The sequence below is a fragment of the Osmerus eperlanus genome, chromosome 17, assembly GCF_963692335.1.
Source record: "Osmerus eperlanus chromosome 17, fOsmEpe2.1, whole genome shotgun sequence".
NCBI classification, from domain to species: domain Eukaryota; kingdom Metazoa; phylum Chordata; class Actinopteri; order Osmeriformes; family Osmeridae; genus Osmerus; species Osmerus eperlanus.
Genome location: NC_085034.1, coordinates 9,836,612 through 9,861,141, shown reverse-complemented (window position 1 = coordinate 9,861,141; position 24,530 = coordinate 9,836,612). Strand labels below are relative to the sequence as shown.

The 24,530-nt window shown below is 48.1% G+C and overlaps 2 protein-coding genes across 4 annotated transcripts; one reads left to right on the top strand and one right to left on the bottom strand.

Annotated features, from left to right (window-relative positions):
* The first annotated feature begins 384 nt into the window (after positions 1 to 384).
* lmod2b (leiomodin 2 (cardiac) b) lies at positions 385 to 4,507 on the top strand. Its single transcript, XM_062483407.1, is given in 5 exon segments — positions 385 to 1,005; positions 1,472 to 2,185; positions 2,437 to 2,793; positions 2,795 to 3,076; positions 4,299 to 4,507. Coding segments are annotated over 5 exon segments (1,656 nt in total). The 5' UTR covers positions 385 to 729; the 3' UTR covers positions 4,326 to 4,507.
* A 1,744-nt stretch (positions 4,508 to 6,251) lies between these two features.
* LOC134037503 (actin nucleation-promoting factor WASL-like) lies at positions 6,252 to 23,752 on the bottom strand. 3 transcript variants are annotated; one of them, XM_062482808.1, is made up of 11 exons: positions 23,270 to 23,751; positions 17,277 to 17,411; positions 17,066 to 17,152; positions 16,623 to 16,719; positions 15,674 to 15,697; positions 11,742 to 11,925; positions 11,263 to 11,305; positions 10,280 to 10,433; positions 7,957 to 8,516; positions 7,667 to 7,775; positions 6,252 to 7,574 (listed from the first exon to the last, which is right to left on the bottom strand). In XM_062482808.1, exons 1-11 carry the CDS (start codon positions 23,372 to 23,374, stop codon positions 7,513 to 7,515), a joined length of 1,560 nt encoding a protein of 519 aa, XP_062338792.1. In that variant the 5' UTR covers positions 23,375 to 23,751; the 3' UTR covers positions 6,252 to 7,512. The 3 variants fall into 3 exon arrangements, with proteins under 3 accessions (XP_062338792.1, XP_062338793.1, XP_062338794.1); XM_062482809.1 differs by lacking the exon at positions 15,674 to 15,697 and having other exon boundaries at positions 23,270 to 23,752; XM_062482810.1 differs by lacking the exons at positions 15,674 to 15,697; positions 16,623 to 16,719; positions 17,066 to 17,152; positions 17,277 to 17,411; positions 23,270 to 23,751 and adding an exon at positions 12,728 to 13,835.
* Between the last annotated feature and the right edge of the window lie 778 nt (positions 23,753 to 24,530).

Below are 24,530 nucleotides of genomic sequence, written 5' to 3'. Positions count from 1 at the left end.
TTGCCAAAGCGGTCCACAGTCTTTCACAGTCGTCCTCTCTTACTCTTAGACTCAATCGCTCTCATGTCCAGTTGGGCTTTTTTTGGCTTTGAACAAATCACTCAGGATGCACAGACAACAGGCTGTCCCTCCCAGTGGGCCGAGTTAGTCTCTCTCTCTCTCTCTCTCTCTCTCTCTCTCTCTCTCTCTCTCTCTCTCTCTCTCTCTCTCTCTCTCTCTCTCTCTCTCTCTCTCTCTCTCTCTCTCTCTCTCTCTCTCTCTCTCTCTCTCTCTCTCTCTCTCTCTCTCTCTCTCCCTTACTCTCTCTATCCCCCCACCCATTTTTCTCTCTCTGAGCTCACATGCTTTTCATGGATTCTATCCTCTCTGACCACCGCCTCCCAAAAAAGCCCATGCATCATGGCCCGCACCTCCCTACACTCCCCCCTGAATGATCCCTCTTTTAAGGCCCAGGCAGCAGCTGGAGAGATTAGGAAGGAGACGAGAGGGACACACACACACTTGCAATAACCAGACGTCCCCTCTACTCTACACTGCGACCGTTCCCTACAATCGGCTGGTCAGACCCTTCGTCTACACTCCAACCAGGAGGGACCACCCCGCTCTGACTGGACTTCAACCCCAGAGAGACCTCAGTCAGGCCAGGCTCCTAACCCATAACAGAGTCCCCCCCCCCCCCCCCCCATCCACCAGGAGTCTGAACACCCTGACATAGCAGAACCTGGAACCATGAGCTGCTTTGGTTACCGGAGGGAGCTGAGCAAGTATGAGGACATGGACGAGGACGAGCTACTGGCCTCCCTCAGCCCAGAGGAGCTGGCCGAGCTGGAGAAGGAGCTGGCGGACATCGACCCCGACGCCAACGTGCCCATCGGGCTGAGGCAGAGGGACCAGACGGACAAGACGCCCACCGGGACGTTCGACCGCGACGCGCTGCTCCAGTACTGGGAGAAGGAGACAAGGAAACTTATGGAGGACGAGAGGGAGGGAGGCAGCCCCAAGCAGGTCAGCCACTAAGCAGATGGTTCACTTGGAGACTGTTCTGATGAATACTCGTCTGTATTGTATATAGCATGTTCTGATAAAAAAAGAAACAGGGGACAATACATGAGCTATTTATGTACATCGAGACACAAAAAGTAGAGGACACAGCAGCAGACAGTGACAGAGACAGGAAAAATACATGGTCTCCTTGTATAAAAGAGATGTGATCATTCCAGCATCTTTCAGCCGTTTAATTGATCTAACAGTAGTTTAGCTGACCTTACACATAAGCAAGATCAACTAAGCCACTTTCCAATGTTTGTCATTTGAGTCAATTGACGTTTTCCATGTCCCTGACTGCCAGTTGGGTTGGGCAGGAGGAAATATGTGAAGGGGGGCGATAAGGGTAAGCTGATAAACTTAGAGGCATATCGGGTGGTGAGTGCCAGTTTGTGAATGAACAGACTTCCACTGTGTCTGAATGTAGGATGAAGAGGAGAAGAGTGAGGAAGAGTGTGTGACGGACAGCGACAGCGAAGCAGAGGACAAGGATGGAGAGAATGAGAAAGACAAGAAAGGGTGCGAAGATGAAGAGGAAGAGGAGGAAGAGGAAGGGGAGGAGAGTGAGGATGAGGAGGAGAGCGAGGAAGAGGAGGAAGCAGTAACGGAGGAAGAGGACGATGAAGAGCAGGCGGAAGAGGAACCCAAAGTGGAGCTGCCAAATGATTCTGGTCCTACTCCATGCCAGCACACTCCTCCCAACCTTCTGAAACCCCAGAGGGTGGAGCCTATGCGACTAACCCCGCCCCCTCCTCCCCCTAACGACCCCAACGCCAGCCCCGGAAACCCCACCGTCGTAGACGACGCTCTGGAGCGCGTCCTCGCCGACGACCCCGAGCTCACCGAGGTCAACCTCAACAACATCGACGACATCGCTCAGGAGACGCTGGTCCGCTTCGCCGAGGCGCTGAGGTCCAACACCCACGTGCGCGTCTTCAACCTCGCCAACACGCACGCTGACGACTCGGTGGCGCTCGCCATCGCCAAGATGCTGCGAGCGAACAGCTCCATCGTCAGCCTGAACATCGAGTCCAACTTTGTGACGGGGAAAGGGGTCCTGGCGATGGTCCAGGCCCTGACAGAGAACAGCACCCTCACAGAGCTACGCTTCCACAACCAGAGGCACATGTGTGGAGGACAGGTCAGTATCCGCACCTCCACACTAAAACCGAGTCTAGTCTGATGTATTCGTAGCATGTAATATTATAATACATTCTAAGCCTTATTCTGTTCACTATTATTGTTATTATTCGCCCTGTGAAGACAATGTGAAGACAATTCCAAAATAAACTTTCCTCCCGTCACATCTTTCTCTGCCCTCTTTCTCCTTCCTCACACCCTCACCCTCCCTCGGTTCTCTTCCCCTCCCTCTTCTCTCCCTCTGTCTCTCAGGTGGAGATGGAGATGGTGAAGCTCCTGAGAGAGAACCACACCCTGATCAAACTGGGTTATCAGTTCCTCTTACCTGGCCCCAGGATGAGCATGACGGGCATCCTGACCCGTAACCAGGACCGCCAGCGCCAGCGGCGCCTCCAGGAGCAGCGGCAGGCACAGCAGGGGGCCGGCCCAGCGACGGGGCCACTTAACCCCCGCACCAGTGCACTGCAGAGGGCGACGCCGGCAGCCTCGCCCAGCACCTCGCCCTGGTCCTCCCCCAAGCCCCCGCCCAAGAGGCAGCACCCGGCTGTGCCCGTGACACCACCACCTCCTCCCCCCCCGCCGCCTCCTCCGCCGGCCGCCCCCCTGCCTACCTCAAGCCGAGAAGAGAAAGCCTACCCGGAAGATTGCCGAGGTGATCAAGCTGCACGAGGAGTCCAGCAGGAAGCAGGGGAAAGGGAAGGGGAAGAAGGGGAAGAAGGGTGGAGGGAAAGAGAAGGAGACCAGCAGCATCCTAAAGGAGCTGAAGAACGCCCTGAGGCCCGTGGTGGAGAAGCGGGGGGAGGAGTCCAGCCGGCCGTCCACACCGCTACGCTCCTCCCGCGACCAGCTCATGGACTCCATCCGCAACAGCAGCATCCGCTCCCTCCGACGGGTGAGTGTTGTGTGTGTGCGGTTGTCTGGTGTGTGTGTGTCCTCCAGTCATCATCTCAAACATAGAGGAACGATACGTTTTTGCCACGTAATGCCTCATTAAGAAACGCCAGGAAACAGATCCTAACAGGCCAGAACAGACCTAACCTTAGAGGGGTTTACCAGTTACACACACACACACATTATAGGGGAATGTGGTCAGCACATTCTGCATTAATACTTCACCACCAGCCTCACATAACACTGGAAACAACCAACATCGCTCCATTTAGGGAATTTGTGAAACAGGATATAGGAAAGCAAGCAGACGCTATGTCATTGAGGGGGAAAAAATGATAAAAGCTAGTGAATCCTCCGACTGAGAGGCTGGTTGAAAGGAAATAAAGGGATTCCTGGGTACCTTAGCGCGTAGTCAAACTGTCGAAAGGGTATACCTGCTTTAGATTTCTGAGGTGACATAAGCGCCTCAACCTGGAAGGCTCGGTGGTTGACTGGACTGTTCTAATTCTAGATAGAGAGAGAGAAAGTGAGAGAGAGACAGAGAGAGAGAGAGAGAGAGAGAGAGAGAGAGAGAGAGAGAGAGAGAGAGAGAGAGAGAGAGAGAGAGAGAGAGAGAGAGAGAGAGAGAGAGAGAGATGAGAGAGAGAGAGAGAGAGAGAGAGAGTGTGAGTGAGTGAAACACACAAATGGTCATCAGAAGACTTACCACACAGAGTAAAACAATGTTGTTATAGTCAGTATAGACGGTATATCTGTACGATGGTGCAGCTAGTTATGTTGTCGGCCACAATGGAAAATCAGTCTTGCCCTCAGATGCCAGGGTCACTTGGCTGTAAATCCCTGCCACTTAATGCAGATATAAATAGACCCATTTAACTGGACCTTGGATAAGAGTTGCCTCCCTTGTAATCAAAACACAGCACACACTGGATCAACGAGCCAGACAACTGTAAAGCTATACACGTGTTGATGGACAGCAATCAAGTTAATGCATTGTGACCATACTTCCATTTTGAAGCATACATAGTATGCAAAAAAATATAGTATTACTAAAAAAACACACATAAAATGAGAGCTGACAGACCTGTCGAATAGCAATCTTGAAACCTTTCCTGACTTAATGATAGCTCGGTATGTTCTGGACAGTTTGAAGAGTATTTGAAGTATACTCACACATGGTCATGAACTTGGAGGATCTGACAAACGTTCTTTGTCCATTGCAGGTCGAGGTTCCAAACGTTCTTATATAATGAAGATCGTGAATATTCCACCAGGACCTACCAAGAAGAGACAAATCAGACATTTCTACAACAATAAACTGGAAATTTGCATAGTTACTGTTACCTTTACTATAAATTTGGAGGATTTTAATTTTATTTTTTTACAAATAAGTTACTGTACTTTATACAGTATAAAGTGTTTACTGAATTCATATTTTGTCATTTGAAATGTTTAATGTATAAATGTAAATACTCTGCTGTTGGAGGGCAAGGTAATACAGTAGCCTATATTATGAAACATAAAAGTGAGTTTATGTGTGATTTTACGTTTATTTAGTTAATGGTAGGTTTTGGCAACTAATTAAAAATAATAATGCAATGACAATCCTGTCCGGTTTGAACATCCTCAACGGTGTTGATACTGTGCGTGAGGAAAACTGTGTTTGATATGGTGTTGATACTGTGCGTGTATATATTCAATAAGAGTAACACATTTATACAGGTTAGGCAACTGTTAACCTCAACACACAGTCAACCGCTGTCAGGACACTTGCCAAATGCACTCATCCCAGAACTTGCTCCTACAGGGAATTTTTCCAAGACACACAAACACATTTGGATTATGAGCTGCGCACGGCGGTAACAAGCTACAGCAATCAGATAATAACTCATCTGCGTTTAAGGCTTGGATGGGTAAAGGTAATCTCCTGACCCGCTGTACACCCGACAGGTTTTGAGGAAAGGATCAAGCGTACACGGTTTTGGATTATGCTGGATAGAACTCCGGACTCATTTGAATTGCGCAGCTGTTCACAGCAAGCACCGAAAAAGCACCACCATTTCGTTGACAACTGTCTCTCCAATAGTTTGTATCATAATTTTCTTCTCTGTAAAAGTGACTGAAGACTTGTAGGCTACTCCTCACTATAACGCAGTCTAACTGAGAGTAGTTTATAAATAAGAACGAGCGCGCAGGCATGCACACCGAATATGAGAAGTAATGTTGCTATTGGCCTTTTACATGTATTAACATTGTAGATGTACAGATGCTCCATAATAACACTCCTGACTCATGAAACACAAGACGCGCCTTGCGGTAAACATCCCAAGGTCATGAGAACGCTGAGTCACCAATGTAGGCCAAAACCCTTGGCCTAGCAAAACACTGTGCTTATGAAACTTAATCCCGTTCTCTAATCAATACATGTTTATCTCTGATACACCAAAGTCAGTGAGAAAGTCATATGAACTGAAAATGACTTACTGCATTTGTATAAATAGCAGATATACTAGTAACGCACAATAATGCAACTGTATAATATACAGTATTATACATAATAAGAACACTGTATATGAAGAGGGGGTGGCTGCAATTTATACTGTGACCTACTGTGACCCGTGTTTGTGTGGGTATGGTTGGTTTGGATATGGCCTTGGAAGTGTGGAAAGTACGACATGTAATCCCCTTCAATACTGTCCACAGCAAGGACAAACACACACACACACACAGCTGTTTCCTGATCAGTCATGCTGTCTGTACCTCAGGTGAAGAAATACCAGCTTCATAAGGATGCCAAACCATGCTCTATGGGGGGGGGGGGGCACACACACACACAGATAAGTTGAAAGCAGTCATCTGAGCCAGAAAGACACCATCACACTAAGACAAGTATCTGACCACATGATGTGCACACAATACCCCCACTAACATTACAATTGGCACAGTGGCACCCCCAAGGGGGGGGGGGGGGAGGCAGGGCCCCACTGATACAATCGCTGCATTAACTCTAAAATAAGTATGCAATTCTTTAACTTTCATATTAACATACATTTTCAAGTAGCTTATATAGTACAACAGTATAATATAATTTATGGCTTTTGATTTTAGTGTACCACCCCAAGATTTTCAGTGGCCCAATCTGGCCACCAATAAGAAAAAAAACACAGAAACAAAGCTATGGAAATATTAACATTTATTATAGTGTACAATTTAATAATCCGTTATTTTTCCAACCTAATCTCACGGGTTTTGATGTCCGTGGCCTATTGACTGAGTACAGTCACTAACTGCTGAATGGGGAAGAGATAAACAGGTGATAACAGCCGGTTCGAGACAGTCAGTCAGCGCTGCCGTAGACGCGGCTGCCTGTTAAAATATGCAGTATTACTCTGCTTGGGGGATGGGTTAGTGTCAAGGGGGCTTGAGTCTTGTGTCATTCTGCGATTCCTCCCACGGCATGTTTTAGTATCACAACCCCAATTTACACAGTGGTAAACAGCAGCTTTGTAGAATTCAAAAAAGTGTTTCTTTTACTCTCAAGCATTTTATACTGTACGAACGCTCACCTGATTCAAACAATTACGTCTGAATACTACTGTAAAGAGACAGACAAAACTAAAGAATACAAAGAAAGATAAAAACTGAACGGTGGATGTTGTAGTGAGAACCTTTTGAGCTCCATAAAACAAACCATGTTGCGGGTCTTTTGTGTGTATACAGTATATGTGTGTGTATAGTCTTGGTCAAAGTGTAGTGTAGAGTGCTGGATGTTGAACTGTACTTTACATCATAGCCTTTAAATCGTAACCCAGCAGGTTCAGATGAAGACAGGAAGTTGACTCCTGTACTCAAGTAGTGAGCCCCCCTTCCCTTCCTCTCGATTCGTGCAAAAATATAACAGGCTCAAAAAAAAACTCTGAGACAAATTTACAATAGACAGCAGATGGGGATAAATATTTCCAAAAGAGAGGGGATTCTTTAGGAAAATAGGAGAGCTAAATTAGGATTCTTTGAGTACACAAAAATAAAAGTTATTAGGGGCAGGGTATTAAAATAGTGTTCTCGATTTGTACTGACAATGAATTACATTTATGGGTTTCTGTCAATTTGTTCAATAGATCTCTCTCCATACCAATTGCTGACAAAAGCACACAAAAAGAAACATTCAACTCCATGTGTCGAGACAAACTCGATGTAAAATTGCACATGTTCATCAGGGAGGGAGAGAGCGAATACTTTACAAAAAGATACATGACAAACCTTTACAGATTACATGAGGTATTGCACAGATAAAAAAAAAAAAAAAAGAAGCTTAAAGGCAACAAAAATATACAACAAATCGATAGAACATTTACATTAGAATTTTAATAAGATTCAGAAAGACAAGAAACAATATTGTGTGGTAATCTTCCACGGGAGGGGGGGGGGAGCGTTAAGCTAGTCCTCCCACTCATCATCATCCTCAAAGTCCTCATCTTCATCATCATCCTCGTCGTCATCTATGAAGTTAGGGAGAGCGAGAGATTTGGGAATATGTAACCAACAACAGTGTAGTGTCTGCATTTGTGGATAGCATTGTGTGTGTGTGTACCTGAGGAGTGGATGGCTTTGCTCCTCTTCTGCATCACCTCCATAAGAGCCCCTACAATGCCGGCCGATGGGGCTGGGGTGGGGGGGCCCGAATCGGCAGTGTCTGGCACCTGCAAAACGCACACAAACATTGTCTTTAGTAGGCATATCTGGTGTTCATACATAAAAAAGGTCAATTGTGGTATGTTAGGGAGTATGAAGGCGCTTCTGGTTCTGTGTGAGCGCTGTATGTGTGTGTGTGTGTGGGAGAGGGGGGGGGGGGTTGGTCACAGAGGGTCAGAGTCCCCTCACGTTTTTCAGTTTGGTGCCCTGTCTGATCTGGTCCAGCAGGGCATCTCTGCCGGTGTTGGTGGAGACGGGACGCTCCTTCTGCTCCACCTTCTTCAGGTTGGCTCCCTCCCGGATCTGGCTCAGCAGGGCATTCTTACCCACGCCCAGGGGCGAGGGCACACCCCCGTCTCCTCCGTTAGCCTCCGGCAGTGGTGGGGGCCCCGGGGGTGGGGGGCCCGGGGGCGGAGGGGGAGGCGGCGGCGGAGGAGCTCCAGAGCCCATGCCTGCTGGGGCGGAGGAGGGGGGCGGGGGCGGGGGAGGTGGTGCCTGGGGGGCGATGCTGTCGTGGGAGGGTTGCGGTGGAGGGGGGAGGGGCCCCCGGCTGGGGGGAGGCGGCGGAGGCAGGGCACCCATGCCCGGCCGGGAGGGCGGAGGTGGTGGGGGGGCGGAGGTCGGGGCCCGAGTCGGGGGAGGGGGCGGAGGAGCCCCTCTGCCCCTGGCAGGGGGAGGCGGAGGGGGGGCTGAGCCGTGGTGGGGGGGCGGGGGCGGAGGACCACCTCTGGAGGGTGGGGGTGGGGGGGCTGGAGAACATGAGAAGAGGAGGAGCTCGGTTCAGTATAACAAGCCAACATCAAACTTTCTTCACATTGTGCTTCAAAACTTACGTCTTAAGAGCTGTCCATATCATTTATCTAACCATGCAGTTCAAAAAGCAGGCCACTAGGGGCATTACCTCCATGTCACACTATTTACCAACCCTGACCCAGCAATTTACAGAGACCTTAAAAGTCTGACTGACTGTGTATTGGGATAGGGATTAGGCTGTTTGGGATTGACTGAATCCAGCAACTCTCAGCCTAAATCCTAAGAAATTACACTAAAATGTCTTGCTGTGCATCTTCTCACAGAAAGGCAACACAGAACGGCAAGACAAATAAAGATGGATCACCACAATACCACAACATACTACTTAAATCAATCCATGCATGTAATCTTATGACATGTAAATCAAGACCATAACAAGCTTCACTTTATGTATGTTTATCAACCTATAGCAACACTGTATTAACATGGAAGGTCATTGATTACTATAATTGATTGCTCACACGGCAAAACCATGCAGACAGACCTACCACTCCATCTGGGGGGACCTGAGGAACACAATCACACAGGTTAACAGTAGACTAGACGAGCCCTCACAGGTTAACAGCAGACTAGACTAGCTCTCACATGTTAAAGGTAGACCTACACTAGCTCTCACAGGTTAAAGGTAGACCTACACTACTAGCCCTCACAGGTTAACAGTAGACCTACACTAGCCCTCACAGGTTAACAGTAGACCTAAACTAGCCCTCACAGGTTAACAGTAGACCTACACTAGCCCTCACAGGTTAACAACAGACCTAAACTAGCCCTCACAGGTTAACAACAGACCTACACTAGCCCTCACAGGTTAACAACAGACCTACACTAGCCCTCACAGGTTAACAGTAGACCTACACTAGCCCTCACAGGTTAACAACAGACCTACACTAGCCCTCACAGGTTAACAGTAGACCTAAACTAGCCCTCACAGGTTAACAGTAGACCTACACTAGCCCTCACAGGTTAACAACAGACCTAAACTAGCCCTCACAGGTTAACAACAGACCTACACTAGCCCTCACAGGTTAACAACAGACCTAAACTAGCCCTCACAGGTTAACAACAGACCTACACTAGCCCTCACAGGTTAACAACAGACCTACACTAGCCCTCACAGGTTAACAGTAGACCTACACTAGCCCTCACAGGTTAGCAGTAGACCTACACTGGCCCTCACAGGTTAACAGTAGACCTACACTAGCCCTCACAGGTTATCAACAGACCTACACTAGCCCTCACAGGTTAACAGTAGACCTACACTAGCCCTCACAGGTTAGCAGTAGACCTACACTGGCCCTCACAGGTTAACAGTAGACCTACACTAGCCCTCACAGGTTATCAACAGACCTAGACTAGACCACACAGGTTAACAGACCTACACTAGCCCTCACAGGTTAACAGACCTACACTATCCCTCACAGGTTTACAACGGACCTAAACTAGACCACACAGGTTAACAGTAGACCGATATTGATAGATATGGAGGTACTGGCTTTGAAACAAATGCCACATGACCAAATATACATCTGTACACTAGTTACGGGAGGTCTAATGGTTTGACCGAATTATTCCATATTGAACCATGGTGCTAATAACATTACCCTTGTTTGCCATGTGGTTTACACCCTGCCATCATCCTCTGAACACACATCCTCTGAACACACACACACCCTCTCTGGTCCTCACTGGAGATTCTGACCTTGTCTCCGGAGTTCGTTCTTGACGGCCTCCACTCCCCCCTTCTTCTCAATGAAGTCATAGATGACCTTGGAGGTCTCCTTGTCCTTCAGCTGGGCCTCCGAGATGCCACACATGTCAAACAGGTTCTTCAGCTCTGGGTCCAGGTTGTTCAACTGTGAGGGACAGAAATAAACGGGTTAGAGACTGACTGGATCAGATCATCTATAAGAACTTGACGGGGTTACAACTTTCCTTCAGCAGAACCTGGATGTTTAAAGGAAATTATTGAGTCTCCTAGTATTCTATGTTTACACACACTGCTTTAGCCTGCCCCTACATTGCCACCTTGTGGTGTGGTGCTGGTGTTGTCAGGTAGGCACTGAGATGAATCTTGCTTAAACTAGCGGCCTACCAACCGTGCCAGATTACCTAAATGTTCTGCACCGTTAAGATGCCACCTCTTGGCAGAAAGCCAGAGGTCAGAGCTGGGTCTGTTTGTTCTATTGTAGTGAATGGACTTCTCCAATCAGCACAGGGAGACTGAGGCATAGGAAAAACCTCAGTTGATTGGAAAATCTTTAGGTCCTATATGTGCTGTGAGAGAAATGCTTTAATTAAAGGCCTAATTAAGCAGGGTACGGTAGAATTTTATCAAAGCCATATGAAAATATCTTTTTTTATGTATTTATTTCTTTTGAACAAGGAAAACTCATTGTAATATCTTGTGTACGAAATGAAATCCATGGTAGCAACCCAATTTTTGTTATATCATGGGGGCAGGGGGATTATAGGAGGTACAGGTTTATTTCTCTAAATCGCCTTGTGTAACTCTGCTGACTACTTTGGCAGCCCAGTTTAATATCTCAGGGAAATTGTATTTGACATTTAAGCTTTTCTGGGGAGAAAACAATGATGCACTCCTGACATCAGACCCTGACGAGAGCCTGGCTCAGAAGACTCCCTTGACGATTGTTTATCCAGACCATAATAAGCCATACTCACATCAAAGCCTGTGTTGGGGTCCCAGCCTACATGTCCAATGTGCCTGGAGGGAAACACAAGAGGGAGAGAGGCCTTAACACGACACCAAGAGAAACCTGGACCAGTCACCTACCAACAGAGCCATGTTCCACCACTGATATGTGTAGGCATGTACAAACCGTGGGGGGTAAATATTGTAGGACTATAAAACAAGCCTTGCCCCATCCCCTCGTTTTCTACGCAGCAAACCTGTTCCTGAAACATCCTGTCCAGATTATCCTCCCATCATCAATTCATCCCTATTACACATGAAACATACATGCATTACATCAGATTAAGGGTTTGATGATATATGACATGCCCCCAACCAGTTTCTCAACGGGATGCAATACACACTGCCGATGAGGTAGGTTGTGCAGTGCGAATGTAGTACGACCACCGCGGAATTCCTCTGAATGACAACAGCCCCGGCATCCCCCCCCCCCCCCCCCCCAACTCACTGGAAGTTGCTGGGCGTGCCGATGTCAGCCTTGGTCAATCTCTTCTTCTTGCCCTTCACCTTCTTCTCCTTCTTGGCGAAGGACGAGTGCATGATGTTGTTGACCTGGGCGTTGTTGTGGAAGCGTGGCGCGTTGTTGATCTCTGGGTTCTTGATGTCCACGGTCGCCATGGGGAGGGCAGGACCTGGGGCGGGGGGGGGGGGGGGGGGGGGGAGAGAGAGAGAGAGGGGGGCTCAGAACTACAAGTCCCAGGACTGCAAGGGGTTATAGATATACAGAGGGCGGGCCGATGGAATTTTCAGCCCACCATATCTGACCGATATGGTTCACCATACACTGAACCCTTTCAGGCAGCGTTCTTAGATTTAGTGTGAGCAGGAAACAGGAAGTGAGGAAGAGTTTCGATTTTGGGATCAGAGGGTAAGCAGCACTTTGCTATCAGATGGACGCAGCGTATTAAAACCGTCTCTCCTCTCTGTAAAGCCCTCTACGACACTCAGATTGGACACATAAAACCGAACTGTGGCATCCAAATACCTGCAAACACACTCTGCAAACTCCATGGCCAGTCCCCAGGAACAGACCAGGGCGGTAAATTAACTCCCCAGCTGACGCTCAGCGTTGTAGCAACATGGCCTGTAAGTTGCTGCAACATTGTGCGCCAGCTGGAGAGTTAATTTACCACTGTTATGTCGAACAACCTGCTTTCTGGAATACCCCCCTGGTTCGCTCTCAAACGCAAACAAACTAGAACCACTTCAAAAAGATAACAGGTCCAGCAGATGGCAACTTAAACCAAAGTGGAATCCTCCAAGGCTCCTCCTGCTTCCAAGCCGCCACAACAACCAGAGCACAGACGCACAATCATCCGACAAAATACCCTGAGGAAAGACCCCCCCCCCCCCAAATAAAACAATCCCAGTTAGGCACTGGACCTGAGGTGTCCTGCGAATGCCTATTTTGGGCTATTGGTTGGGGGGGGCTACCTTTGTGAGTGTCCCTACTAGGGCTCTTCCTGGGCGGGGGCGAGGCCGAGCAGCTTCGGCGCCTCTGGCCCCGCTCCCCCACCGCCCGCCCGCCGCACGCCACCATGTTGACGTCCAGCAGCATCTTGCCCACCATGCCGCAGGCCCGCCGGCCATGGCACAGGGAGAAACGGGAGGCGGAGGAGCCAGGGGAGGAGGGTAGGGGGGCGTACAGCTCCTCCTGGGGGAGGACCAGGCAGTGGAGGGTGGAGAGGCAGCCCCCGGGGGTCGCCCCTCCCCCGCCGTCGCCCCCGCCGTCGCCCACCAGCTCCTCTGAGGGGGCGGACAGGAAGGTGGTGCAGAACATCATGTCACCGGCGCCGCCGTGCGGGCATGCGCACGCCGCCTCGACACGAGACGCACAAGAGGAGCGTCTGGCAAGAGACTACAGCTTCTGTGTCTGACTGTGGGACCAAAAGACCCAGAAAGAAGAAGTGGCGATGAGGAGAGAGTTGAGCGGGCGTGGGGGGGGGTTATCCAGGCACCTGGTTAGCGAAGAATAAGAAGACACCGGAGCCGAAACTGAGGCACACGACCAGAGAACAACGTTGGAAAAAGACTATTTAAAGACTACAGATCCCATCAGATGTCCTTAAGATTGGGCTGCGTAGGTCCAGCTACAGCAAGAGGCAAAGCAGGGTAGTCGGGCATTTTGAGGCAGGAGAGAGAGAGCAAATCCAAAACAGAAACTAGCGGTAGACACACACTGGTGCTCTAAGCGATGCGTGCTGACCAGGGCTGGGCAAAATCTTGCTTTTTCTCTCCAGTTGGCTCCACCTCCAATCCATCCCTAAAGCCGCCTCTCATCTCTCCTTTACACCGCAGGGAGCACATACAGATCATCATTCGCACTCCATCCCTCCCTCCCTTCCCTCTTTCTCTCTCACTCCACTCCAGAACCAAACTCCGCCCATGGAGCGCCCGTTGTAAGCCGGGTAAATTACGCGGTTGCTGGATTTTTTACATAACCATTAAAGCCTGTCCACTTTAATCCAACCTAATCCGACAGTTCTTAAACATGATGAGTGTGTATAGGAGGACATGGTCTGGCTGGGAACGGGGGGGGTGGCGGAGTTTGAGAAAGAGACACAAATGTCGCTCTGGATAAGAGTGTCTGCTAAATGACTAAATGTAAATGTAGAAGAGAATGAGAAAGACAGAGGGGATAAAGAGAAATAAAATGAGACAGAGAAAAAAAAAAATTACGACGGGAAGAAAAATGGAAGAGACGGAGAAAGAGAGATAGATGGGGAGTGAGAAAGACAGAAAAAAGGAGGGAGGTCGTCAAGAAAGTCAGACAGAGAGGGCGATAGAAAGAGAAAGAGGAGAGGGCTGAATGAGCGAGAACGAGAGAAAGAGGGAGGGAGACAGAGGGGAGGGCAAAAGAAAAAGGGCAGAGTTGCCTCATGCAGAGCCAGGGGCCTAGAAGGTGGATGGCTGTCACTGCTGTGCTTCTGTTTGGATACATTAGCACACGTGTTCCAATCCTCTCAGATCACCATGGTGATGGGTATCATAACTGGGATGGCAGGGGGAGTGGAGGAGGCGTCTCTCATGTCACGCAAAACAATAAACCATATGGAGCCACAGAAACACAACAGTGCCTTGCGTGTCTGTTTGTCCGAACACACTGCCTGCGCACACACACAGCAGGGCTGACAGAAATTCAGGCGGGTGTACTTCGACAGATTTGACTTGTAAAGTACTTCATCGGATCCATTCTGGAGTGCACAACTCTTAACACTCGACCAGGGTTCAAAACATTACACAACATGTGCTAAAGGGGGGAGGGGGGGGGCAAAGCTGTAGGTTGAGGGCCAATCCACTTGATCCCAGATCATCTCTCAGGAGCCCCTGGCTGCAGTTTCTCTGGTAGGACACCAGTGGCAGTAAGTGACATATCTTCAATGTGGAACGTCTCCCTCTCTCTGTCTACCTCTCTCTGTCTCCCTCTCTCTGTCTCCCTCTCTCTGTCTCCCTCTCGCTGTCTCCCTCTCGCTGTCTCCCTCTCGCTGTCTCCCTCTCGCTGTCTCCCTCTCGCTGTCTCCCTCTCGCTGTCTCCCTCTCGCTGTCTCCCTCTCGCTGTCTCCCTCTCGCTGTCTCCCTCTCGCTGTCTCCCTCTCGCTGTCTCCCTCTCGCTGTCTCCCTCTCGCTGTCTCCCTCTCGCTGTCTCCCTCTCGCTGTCTCCCTCTCTCACACACACACACACACACACACACAAAAGCAGCGCTCAGAGATGCAGTGTTTTAGGTTCGTTTTAGGATGACGGCAAGGAAGCTGGTCAAATAATCCTGTCCCGCTGGCTGTCTGGTGTATGTGTGTGTCGTCGAGCACAGCATGTGTGTGAATGTGTTTCAGCCAGAGGCATAGGAAAAAAATGACTCAAGGCAGGGGTTGTGTGTCTGTGTGTGTGTGTGCACGCAAGTCTGTTTCCTCTCTATCTACAGGCAAGTGTCTAATGCTCTTTATGGGGAAGGTGTGTATATCAGCTGGGGTCAGGGAGGTCACCAGATCCTCTACATTTTATGTGGTTAGGGTCGTAGAAAGATGGAGGGGGGGGTGGTACTCATTAGGGAATCAACACAGCTGGATTACATGTGGTACAGACACCTTGCTCTCTCTCCCCTTCTATCCCTCTCTCCTTCTCGCTGGCTTAAACTGAGAGACATGGAGCCCACCTCGAGCGACTGAGTGTTCCTGTGTCTTTGCTAATAAGGATAAATAGATACACATACATTTCAGCTTCCCGTAACGCATGTGTATCACAACTCTGTGGGTTTATCACAACTTTTGATTGGCTGACCAAAGTGTTGATCTCAAATAAGTCTCAATTGAGTATCACCTCAAATCAAAATCATAATTAAAAGGATGAACAAGACCAGAGGGAAACGGGTAACATAAACCTACCATTCGGAGTGTCACGCCTTTTCTCTGCAAAACAACAAGATGGGAGATTGTGAGATTCCATCGTACGTCTTTCTGCTGTGTGTTTCGAGCGGTCAGCTAGGCGTTAGGGGATGGGGGGGGAAGAGGTGAAAGTGAGACCGAAGGGGATCGAGTTGAGAGGTCGCTGATTACTCAAGCAGGGGGTTTGAAGGGGTTAGGCAGACTTGTGTTAGTATGTAGGTGGAGCACACACACACACACACACACACATCATTACATTGCGAAAAAGGAACAAAGGAACAGAGAACACAAAGACAACCACAATCCCCAAACCGCGCACCTCTCCACAGCACCGGCAACAGTGACTGGGCAGCCCACTGGGTTGAGACGCTAGGCTGTGGTGCTGCAGGGAGGTTGGAAAGAATATATATATATATATATATATGTATATTTGAACAACAAAGCCTGTAAATGCGAGCATTCTGCTCTGTCAGGGGACAAAGAGGTTTCGGACGGAGCCGGCGAACTGAGAGGAGCGAGGACGGACGGTAGCAGTGAAAGAGTGGCGCCGCCCTTTCACAGGGACAGCGGGAGAAAACCCCCGGAACTACCAGACTCCGAACGAAAAGAGAGGAAGCGGAGGGAAAACGTGAGACGAGAAAACAGACGTGGGGGCTCGAGATACAAAGCGGAAACGGCGAACTGCATGTGTGTCGTGGACAGGTGAATGTATCAGGCAAATTGCAAGAGAAGTCCAATTTGGGTGCAGGAGAGTGATTTCGAGTTTGCACTCTGCCCACCAAGTCAGAGTCTTAGCAAGGAAAGAGAGACAGAGAGAGAACGAACAGAGCGGTTGATAGATCGTAGCAAAAGAGGCAGGGAGGACGAAAACAGAGCAGAGGTAATGGGAGTGTTTCGAGAGAGAGAGACAGAGATTATTCAAAATGGTGGAGTGGGTGGGGTAAGGTACCAGATTTCCGTTGTCTTCTCCCAAGCAGGTCCGCCAACGCACTTCGGAAACGTTTGGCCTCTTCCTCACTGGCAAAGTTGAGACCCACCTGGCATGTCTTCACAAACACATACACACAATCTTAGAATACTGTTATAGCCAAATATATATATATAAATACATTTATTTATATATTTATAAAGTGTTACACCTGTGCCCAGTGCTTGGTGGTATTTACCCACTAGGGGCGCTGTAGTCTCCTTGGATGCAGAAAGGGTTCTTTGAACCTTATCTCATACTGTCCCTGTCCTACCACATACCCTGCTGTTGTCGCTCCCTGCACCGCACTGCCAAACTGTTTGCTATGTAAACATCCAGCACCCATGCATCATGTGAACGGAATTATAGAGGAAAAGTGTGCGCGTGTGTGTGTGTGTGTTGGGGGGGGGGGGGGGGGGACTCACGTCTCCGGCAAAAGTAATAAAGTACAATCTGGAGTTGTGGGTTGTGAAATTGTTGTACAGCTCTTGCTCAAACAAGATTCTGCCATCCTGTACAAAAGAAAATGAAGGAAGGGAGAGAAAGACAGAGAGAAAGAGAGAAAAACAATGACGACTCGTCATAATCTCTAAACAAAACACATCTCTGCCATCTTTCTAATCAATAAACACACACCTTGATGTCGAAGACCCGGATGAAGTAGGACCTCTGTGGGTTGTCTTTGACCAGACAGGCCACGCCGCAACAGCTCTTGGTCCAGGCCGAATTCCTCTCCGCAGAGTACACCTGCACCACCGCCGAGCACAGCGACTGGAGGGGACACACAAACACGTCACACACAAGACAAGCAGTGGTCACTTTTGAACTCTTGAACTCGGGGGGGGGGGGAATAACTGTAGTTCTGGGCATACAGCACTAGGTAACCTACTTTAGATTGTCAGCCCTTAGTGCCACCCCGGTTACCTGACGTGACATCAGCCATGGTTAAGAGCCAAGCTTTGGCCATATTGCACGCCATTGACTGGAAACCCCTAGAGATAGCACTGGTTTTATTACTGGAGAAAGAGAGGACGGAGGGGGGGAAGGGTGCTTCCTTCCAATAACTAACAAACATACCTCATGAGGATCATAAAAACAGACTAGGTGCCAAAGAGGGACAACGGTTTACATAGAGCAGACCTGGGCATTTCCCGATCCGACACACGTGAGGTAAATAAAATTTAAAAAAAATAAGTGTGTTGAGCGGTAGGAAATCTGTAGTCCTGAAAGACTACAGTGACCAGGTGATTTACGCATGTGCGCTTACACAGCCTCTCACCGACAGGAGACACTGAGTTGGTTAGCCCTCGAAAATGTCTGCTCACGCCGCTCACGGTAAAAAAACGAAAGGTTGATACAGAATGTAGAGTTTTTAACAAGACATGGACTTCTAAGTATCTGTTTACTGAAGTCAAAGGCAAAGCTGTGTGCTTAGTTTGTGGAGAACAGGTCGCTGTGTTGAAGGATTACAATTTGAATCGGCAGTACGGGACGAAACACGCGGAAAAAAAATAAGAACTTGACTGATGCAGAGTGGGCGCGGGCCGCTGATGGTTTGCTTGTTAAGCTGCAGACCCTGATGATCACCTGTCAGCTGTCCTTCGCATATCTACCTCAGACATTCAACCAGACTTCAAAGCACTTGTTCACTGGTTAACTGGAAAACATCAAAAGCACTTATTGCTTTGTATAAAGTGAATCAATTGCTGGTCTTTAACGTACATCTTATGTATTTTTGTGAAGGTTTAAAGGTATGTAAAAAAAACTATATATACACACACAATTTTGACATATTTTCATAGCCTTATTGTAACATCATGTATTACCAGTAGCAGCTCAAAACCATATAATTTACAGTTTTTTTTAATAAAGTAATAACATTTATATTGAATTAAGTTCAGCCTATTGGTTCAGCCCACCACAACAGTCCCAATTTCTCATGTGGCCCTTCAGGAAAATTAATTTCCCACCCCTGATATGAAGAGGGATGGTAGACAGAGATAGAGAGAGAGATGGGGAGAAATGTTATCGATGGGATAGAGTTTAAGAGGAAAGTTGAAGCAGACAGGTGGATAGGCGGGGAGGGTTTGAGAGAAAGAGAAAGGCAGACAGGCAGAGAATAGCAGGAAGGAAGAGGGTGGGCGAGTTAGAGAGAGAGGTAGAAGAGGTAGGCAGAGAGAAGGAGACTGGCTGGGGGGGGACACTACAGAGCTGGTCATCACTCACACACAGCCTGAGCAAAGGAATACTGTCCTTTCAGTGAGCACGCACACACACACGGTTGGCCAAGCCATATCCCAGCCGCAAGTGCATCAAATCTAGCTTTCGCCACATCAACCAGTGGACGTCCATTTAACAAATGGACCATTTGGCATGCTTGTTGCGTTTCCCTAAATTACACCCGCAACGGCTCCCCCTCCTCCCCCCTCCAATGAGGGCTATGTCCACCAACAGAGCACACTGGGATGCTAGGCTACATCTTATCAATCTCCACACGCAGTCCAGGGAGTCTGGCCAAGCTGCCACTGGCTCTGAGGGGAGAGCGGACACTGGCTCACTTCACATAACGAGAGACAGAGGGGAGGAGGCCAGTCCGTCGGTGAGCGCTGTCATGATAGCGCTGTCATCTCTGTTCCTGCCTGGCACTGGGCCATGCTGTTTACTGCAGAGACCACGCCCTGGCCTCTGGGTCCTTACCACACTTTGTCTCTTTTCCAGAAGCACTAGGGTTACCTCTGTGTTCTAAAGGTACTATGGCTAATTCTGTGTTCTAAAGGTACTTGTGATACATGTGTGCGAAAGGTACTAGGGACACCTACAGTATGTGTTCTAAAAGGTGCTAGGCCATCTTTGGGTTCTACAGGTACTAGGGCCACCTCTGTGTCCTAGCCGTGCTCGGCCAAACTCTTAAGTACTGCATGCTGCAGTAGCCTGGTCTATGTGCACAACTATTAGGGAACCTATATATGAGGGGTGGTGGTTACCTAGTGACTCTGCTTGCAGCAATGTGAAAAAATTCTTCTGGTAACCTGAGAGCCATTGTGCTAGCTAGCTGTGAGTGTCAGTGGAAGGTACTGGTGAGCTGCTCAATACAGCGATGATGGGCTACGGAGCCAAGTATCAGGCTAAGAGACCCCCAGCACCCCAGCAAGAGGGGGGCGGTCCTTCCGAGAAGTTCCAACCGGACAGATCCACCACACACACACACACACCTTCTCCAGGTTTATAGGCTGCCGTAGGGCCCCCCCAGACCCATTACGGTCCCAGATGAAAGGCTGGAGCAGACAGCAGTAAAAAAAAAAAAAAAATGTGCACCCCTGGAACAAGCAGCCCTGCCAGACCTAACTGCACACAGATGGCTGGGGGCTTCTGACTTGCCGGGAGGGGGGGTGGAGGGGTGTGGGGTGCTCCGAGCACTGTTCCCCGATCAGTTGTGTTTTCAGCATTATTCATGAGGCTGCGACTCGGGTGTAAAGTAAACTGAGCCTGGGTCCGGGATGATGTTGCGATTCAGTTCCAGAGCGTGGCACCTGCCTTGTACGCTCGCGCAAACACACGTCTGCACATCTGTCCACATTCACGAAGGTCGGCGCAAACAGGAAAGGCTTTATTGATCGGGAGGCCGTATCCTCCCAATGTAACCATATACAGGGATGAGGCCAGGCCACTGGGGACATTATAGACAGGCTAGGGATCGTGCACATTGTTAGGCTTCCAGACTCCTGGGCACTTATTCACTCACTCTAACCGCTCTCAAAAAGGTAAGCAGATCTACAACCAGACGGTCGACCTGATCATTCATGAGGAGGGAAAATAAATCTGATTGGTGAATGAAAAAAGCTTCCACTGCCGATGTCTCAAATACTGAGTAATAGGCCGGATGGGCTGAGTGGTAGACTAGTTCAGGGTTTAGCATGGAGGTTAATCGGGAGGGGGGGGGGGGGGGGGTATGAAGATGTTTAGTAGGTTGGAGGGAGAATGCCACTTCCCCTCTAGGTGAGGTCGACCTGAAACAGGAGGAGAGGCAGACACTGGAAAGGGGGGTGAAGGCAGGGATGGGAGAAAAAGACAATCGGAGGTTGGCTAAACAGGATTGAGGGGAGAAAGACTGGCAGTGTACTGACTTTTTCACAAGCAATGTCACAGAGGGCTTTACATATGCCCATAGAACTGCACATGAACCAAACTAAACCCTCAAGGATGACAAGGAAAACTCCCAGAAAAAAATCTTTGAGAAAACATTTGAAGAAACATTGGGAGGAGCAATTCAGTGAAGGATCCCCTCCTCCAGAGACAGTCAGTGACACAGAGATGTGCAGACCAGAGGCTGAACACAACTGTGTAGCAAAGAGCAGAGATAAAATGTGGTAAATGGTTGGTGAAACACAGATATCCAGGGTTCCCAATCAGTATAGGATCCGGATTAACGACTGTCAGTTTAGGCAGAGAGGCCAGCACTGTGCAACTCCTAACATTCCAGGAATGTAGTGGAGAGACAGTTGAGGTCCAGAATTGGGGGGTGGGGGGGGGAGGGAGACACAGAGAAGGGATGAAGGGGGGGGGAGAGAGGGAGGGAGAGACACTGAAAAGGGATGAGGGAGGGGGGAAAGGGAAAGAAGGAGGGAGGGAGGGTAACAGGAGCATGTTCCGAAGCTCCAGCACAAAACACCGGAGGAGGTCGACCACTGCACTTCCTGTAGGCGAGGACTGCTGATCAGGCAGTCTCTGTGTGTGTGTGTGTGTGTGTGTGCGTTCATGGGGGCGTGTGTGTGTATTGCTATGCTGACACACTCTCACACACACACTCAGTGAGATTTGGGCAGCTTTCCATCTCTCTCACCCATTGCTGCTGCTGCTGATGGCAAAAACTCCACTAGTGAATACCAATGACTGACTGAGCGAAACCCACAGTGCAGGTTGGGGTGCACTGAAGTGTGATTATGCTCAGGGTTGAGGCTAGAGGGGGTTGCTTTCACATAGGTAGTACATCATTAATCGTCCTACGATAAGGTTATAGCTGTTAGTAGCCTGACCTAATTTGCTGTGGATATTGGCAGAGAAGACCTTTGCTAGCGTGCTAGCCTTTCACAAGTGGAATTCAAAGTTTACAAGTAGTAGAACATAGTTAAAGTAGGTTGTGGGAGTTTTTGCTGCTGGACAGACTAAGCGACAATGATTACTTAGCCATCGCTGCCATTCCTTACATTATGAGGCCATTACATAATGTGCAATCACTCTCTCATGGACGTTCTCGTTTGATTTTTCTTCAAGTGAAAGAGACAGACATGTACGCACACAGACCCATGAAGGGAATGTTCCTCACCATGCCTGTGTCACATGGTAAGGTCTGAGGCCTCATGTCATTGGCTGTTTTTTTTACAGTTCCGGAGAAACAGGTAAGGCTGTAGGACTTGACACTGAGGTGGGGCTTCATCTTGTCAGCCCACCAAGAAAAAGGTAGTGACATTTTAACTAAAAGGTAGATAACTTGACAATGTTGAAAACTAGGTAGGTCACATGAGGAAGTAGCACAGGGAGTGGTAAATAAAGTCATTCCTAAGGAGAAACAGTAACTCAACTCAAGGGAAACTATTAAAGGGCTCATGCAGCAGGCCTACAGTACTTGACTTGAAAAGCACTAAGGAGCCAAACAGTCAAAAAACATTACGCAAGGCACTGTGACTGACCCATATTCCTGTGATCAGATTAGGCTGTACTTCTATGGATAAACACTCAATATGATGTCCTCACTTGAGAAATCTGTCTTAACCAGAGTAAGAAGGGTCTTGGTGTGAATTATTTCAAACACTGACATTAAATGAGATAGAAAATACCATAGAAAACACTGATTGTCAATTAAAAGTTCAGAGGACAATATAGATAGATCGACCTCGCCACTTTAGTCCAGCAGTGAAAGTTCAAGTCATAACAATGAGACATGACAATGTTTAATATGACTGCATAAAAATAAAATCATAAAAATTATCATATGAAATATTTTGTAAGACAGACTCGAAACAAACTATCAATTTCAGGCCATGCTATTTTGCTACAGTGTAGCACTGGCAAAACTACTCTGTCATGCATCATCACCACTACTTGGCGGCAGACAGGCTTCTTCCTGAATTCCCAAAAAACGAGACAGGCATCAATTAAATTGTAGGCGCTTTTATGCGAAAACTCGACTAGGTCTGGTAGATACATTGTTCCGAAAACAGTCTTACTTCTGAAACCTGCCAAGGACATTATGTAATGTCAGCATAAAGCAAGTCGTTTTACAGCTAATGGCTTAAACAGATGCATTTATTTGCACTGTAACTCCGGACATTGTGGGAATGTAGTGTCTGACAAAACACCAGTTATGTTCCTTCTCAGGTGTGTCAAGCACCGTCCAGGCCTCGAGGCTTGGCTAAAAGTTTCAACCGCCAGTAAAACACTGTCCCGGGATGTAAACACTCCCTACCCTCTTGCTCCAAGGGCAAAATACCTTGAAGAGTCATTCCCATGTTCTCAACAAACATGAAAACCTCCAAATATAGACCCAACACCAATATAGCGTTACGCGTTAAATTCTAGGGCAGAAGACAACATGTTCGCTCTTTTTAAGAAACAAAAATCGATAAACTTACAATACATTTCCTGCCAAGGTAGTTGAAAAGGCAATCATTTTCTTGCGGCGTGAGCACGATAGATCCAGCATTTGTTGGCCGCCGTTGTGGCGGATGACTGCTCATTGTGTATAATCAACAAAACGTGTGCTATGATTCTAACTAGTTCTATTCAATCCAGGATAGAAAATAGTCAAACAGTGATCATTGTCCCGTGGCCTGCTACCAAACCCTCACACCGGTGCGGGTCCCTTTCTGGTATATTATTGGAAAGTATCTAAACGTGACGGTCGTTTAGAAACGCTACTTAATGCATTTCCATTGACAGTGTAATAGGTCAAAATTCTTGCGACGTCTAGAAGACAAATCGCAAGGTCTAAACTTTCATCGGAACTCCAGCGAGAGAGTTCAGTCAATAAGCAGCTCCATCCAACATGGCTGTATAAGGAATAATCCAACCTAGTGGCAGCGGGAGTGGACACTTCCAAAACGCTCTTAATAGATCTTACTAAGAACATTAAGCAGTGGTAACATCGTATTTATAAATGGTAAAAGACAAATGTACATAAATACTATAAATTGTACATAAGTGTTTCGTTAATAATCCTAATAAAGCAGCACATCAACGTTGGAATGGTACAGTCCCGTCCGCCCATGGCTTTCATAACAAGCGAGGAGGCTACAGTAGAATGGGGAGGGCATAAAACGCACAGGTTGCGATTATGATGCTGTGTCATTAGTTTATGTTTGTTTGAACTGTGTAGTTGTTAATGGAGGTATTAACTTGACAAAGCCGATATTGCAGCAGCTGATAATGAAATAAATCAATGGACATTCGTAGTCACGCTGAATTATTAATGGCCGCAAAGTATTGAAAAAAGTCAAATACCGTAATCTTTTCCAGCAAGTCATGCACGGGAAGGCTATCTGTTGTGTGACATTGAAATTGTGTTCTTTCATTGTAGCAAAACCGTTAATAAATAATTAAAACTCGACAATTTGAACGTGCTCCAGTTACTACACATAGCCTTGGGGTGCGTATGGTGCGTGTGGATGAGACGTGGTTGGAATAACTACTGCTCAGACACGGGTCACTATTCACTATTTCACTATTTGTATATACAGCTTTGGAAAAAAATAAGAGACCAATGTATACCGCTGTATACTGTCCTTACACACAGCACTATACACTAACAACTCAGCAGAACAAGTGTAGGAAGTAAGTAGACTTGCTGCATATTTTATCGTAAAGCCTGGGGGGGGGGGGGGGTTACATGCATCC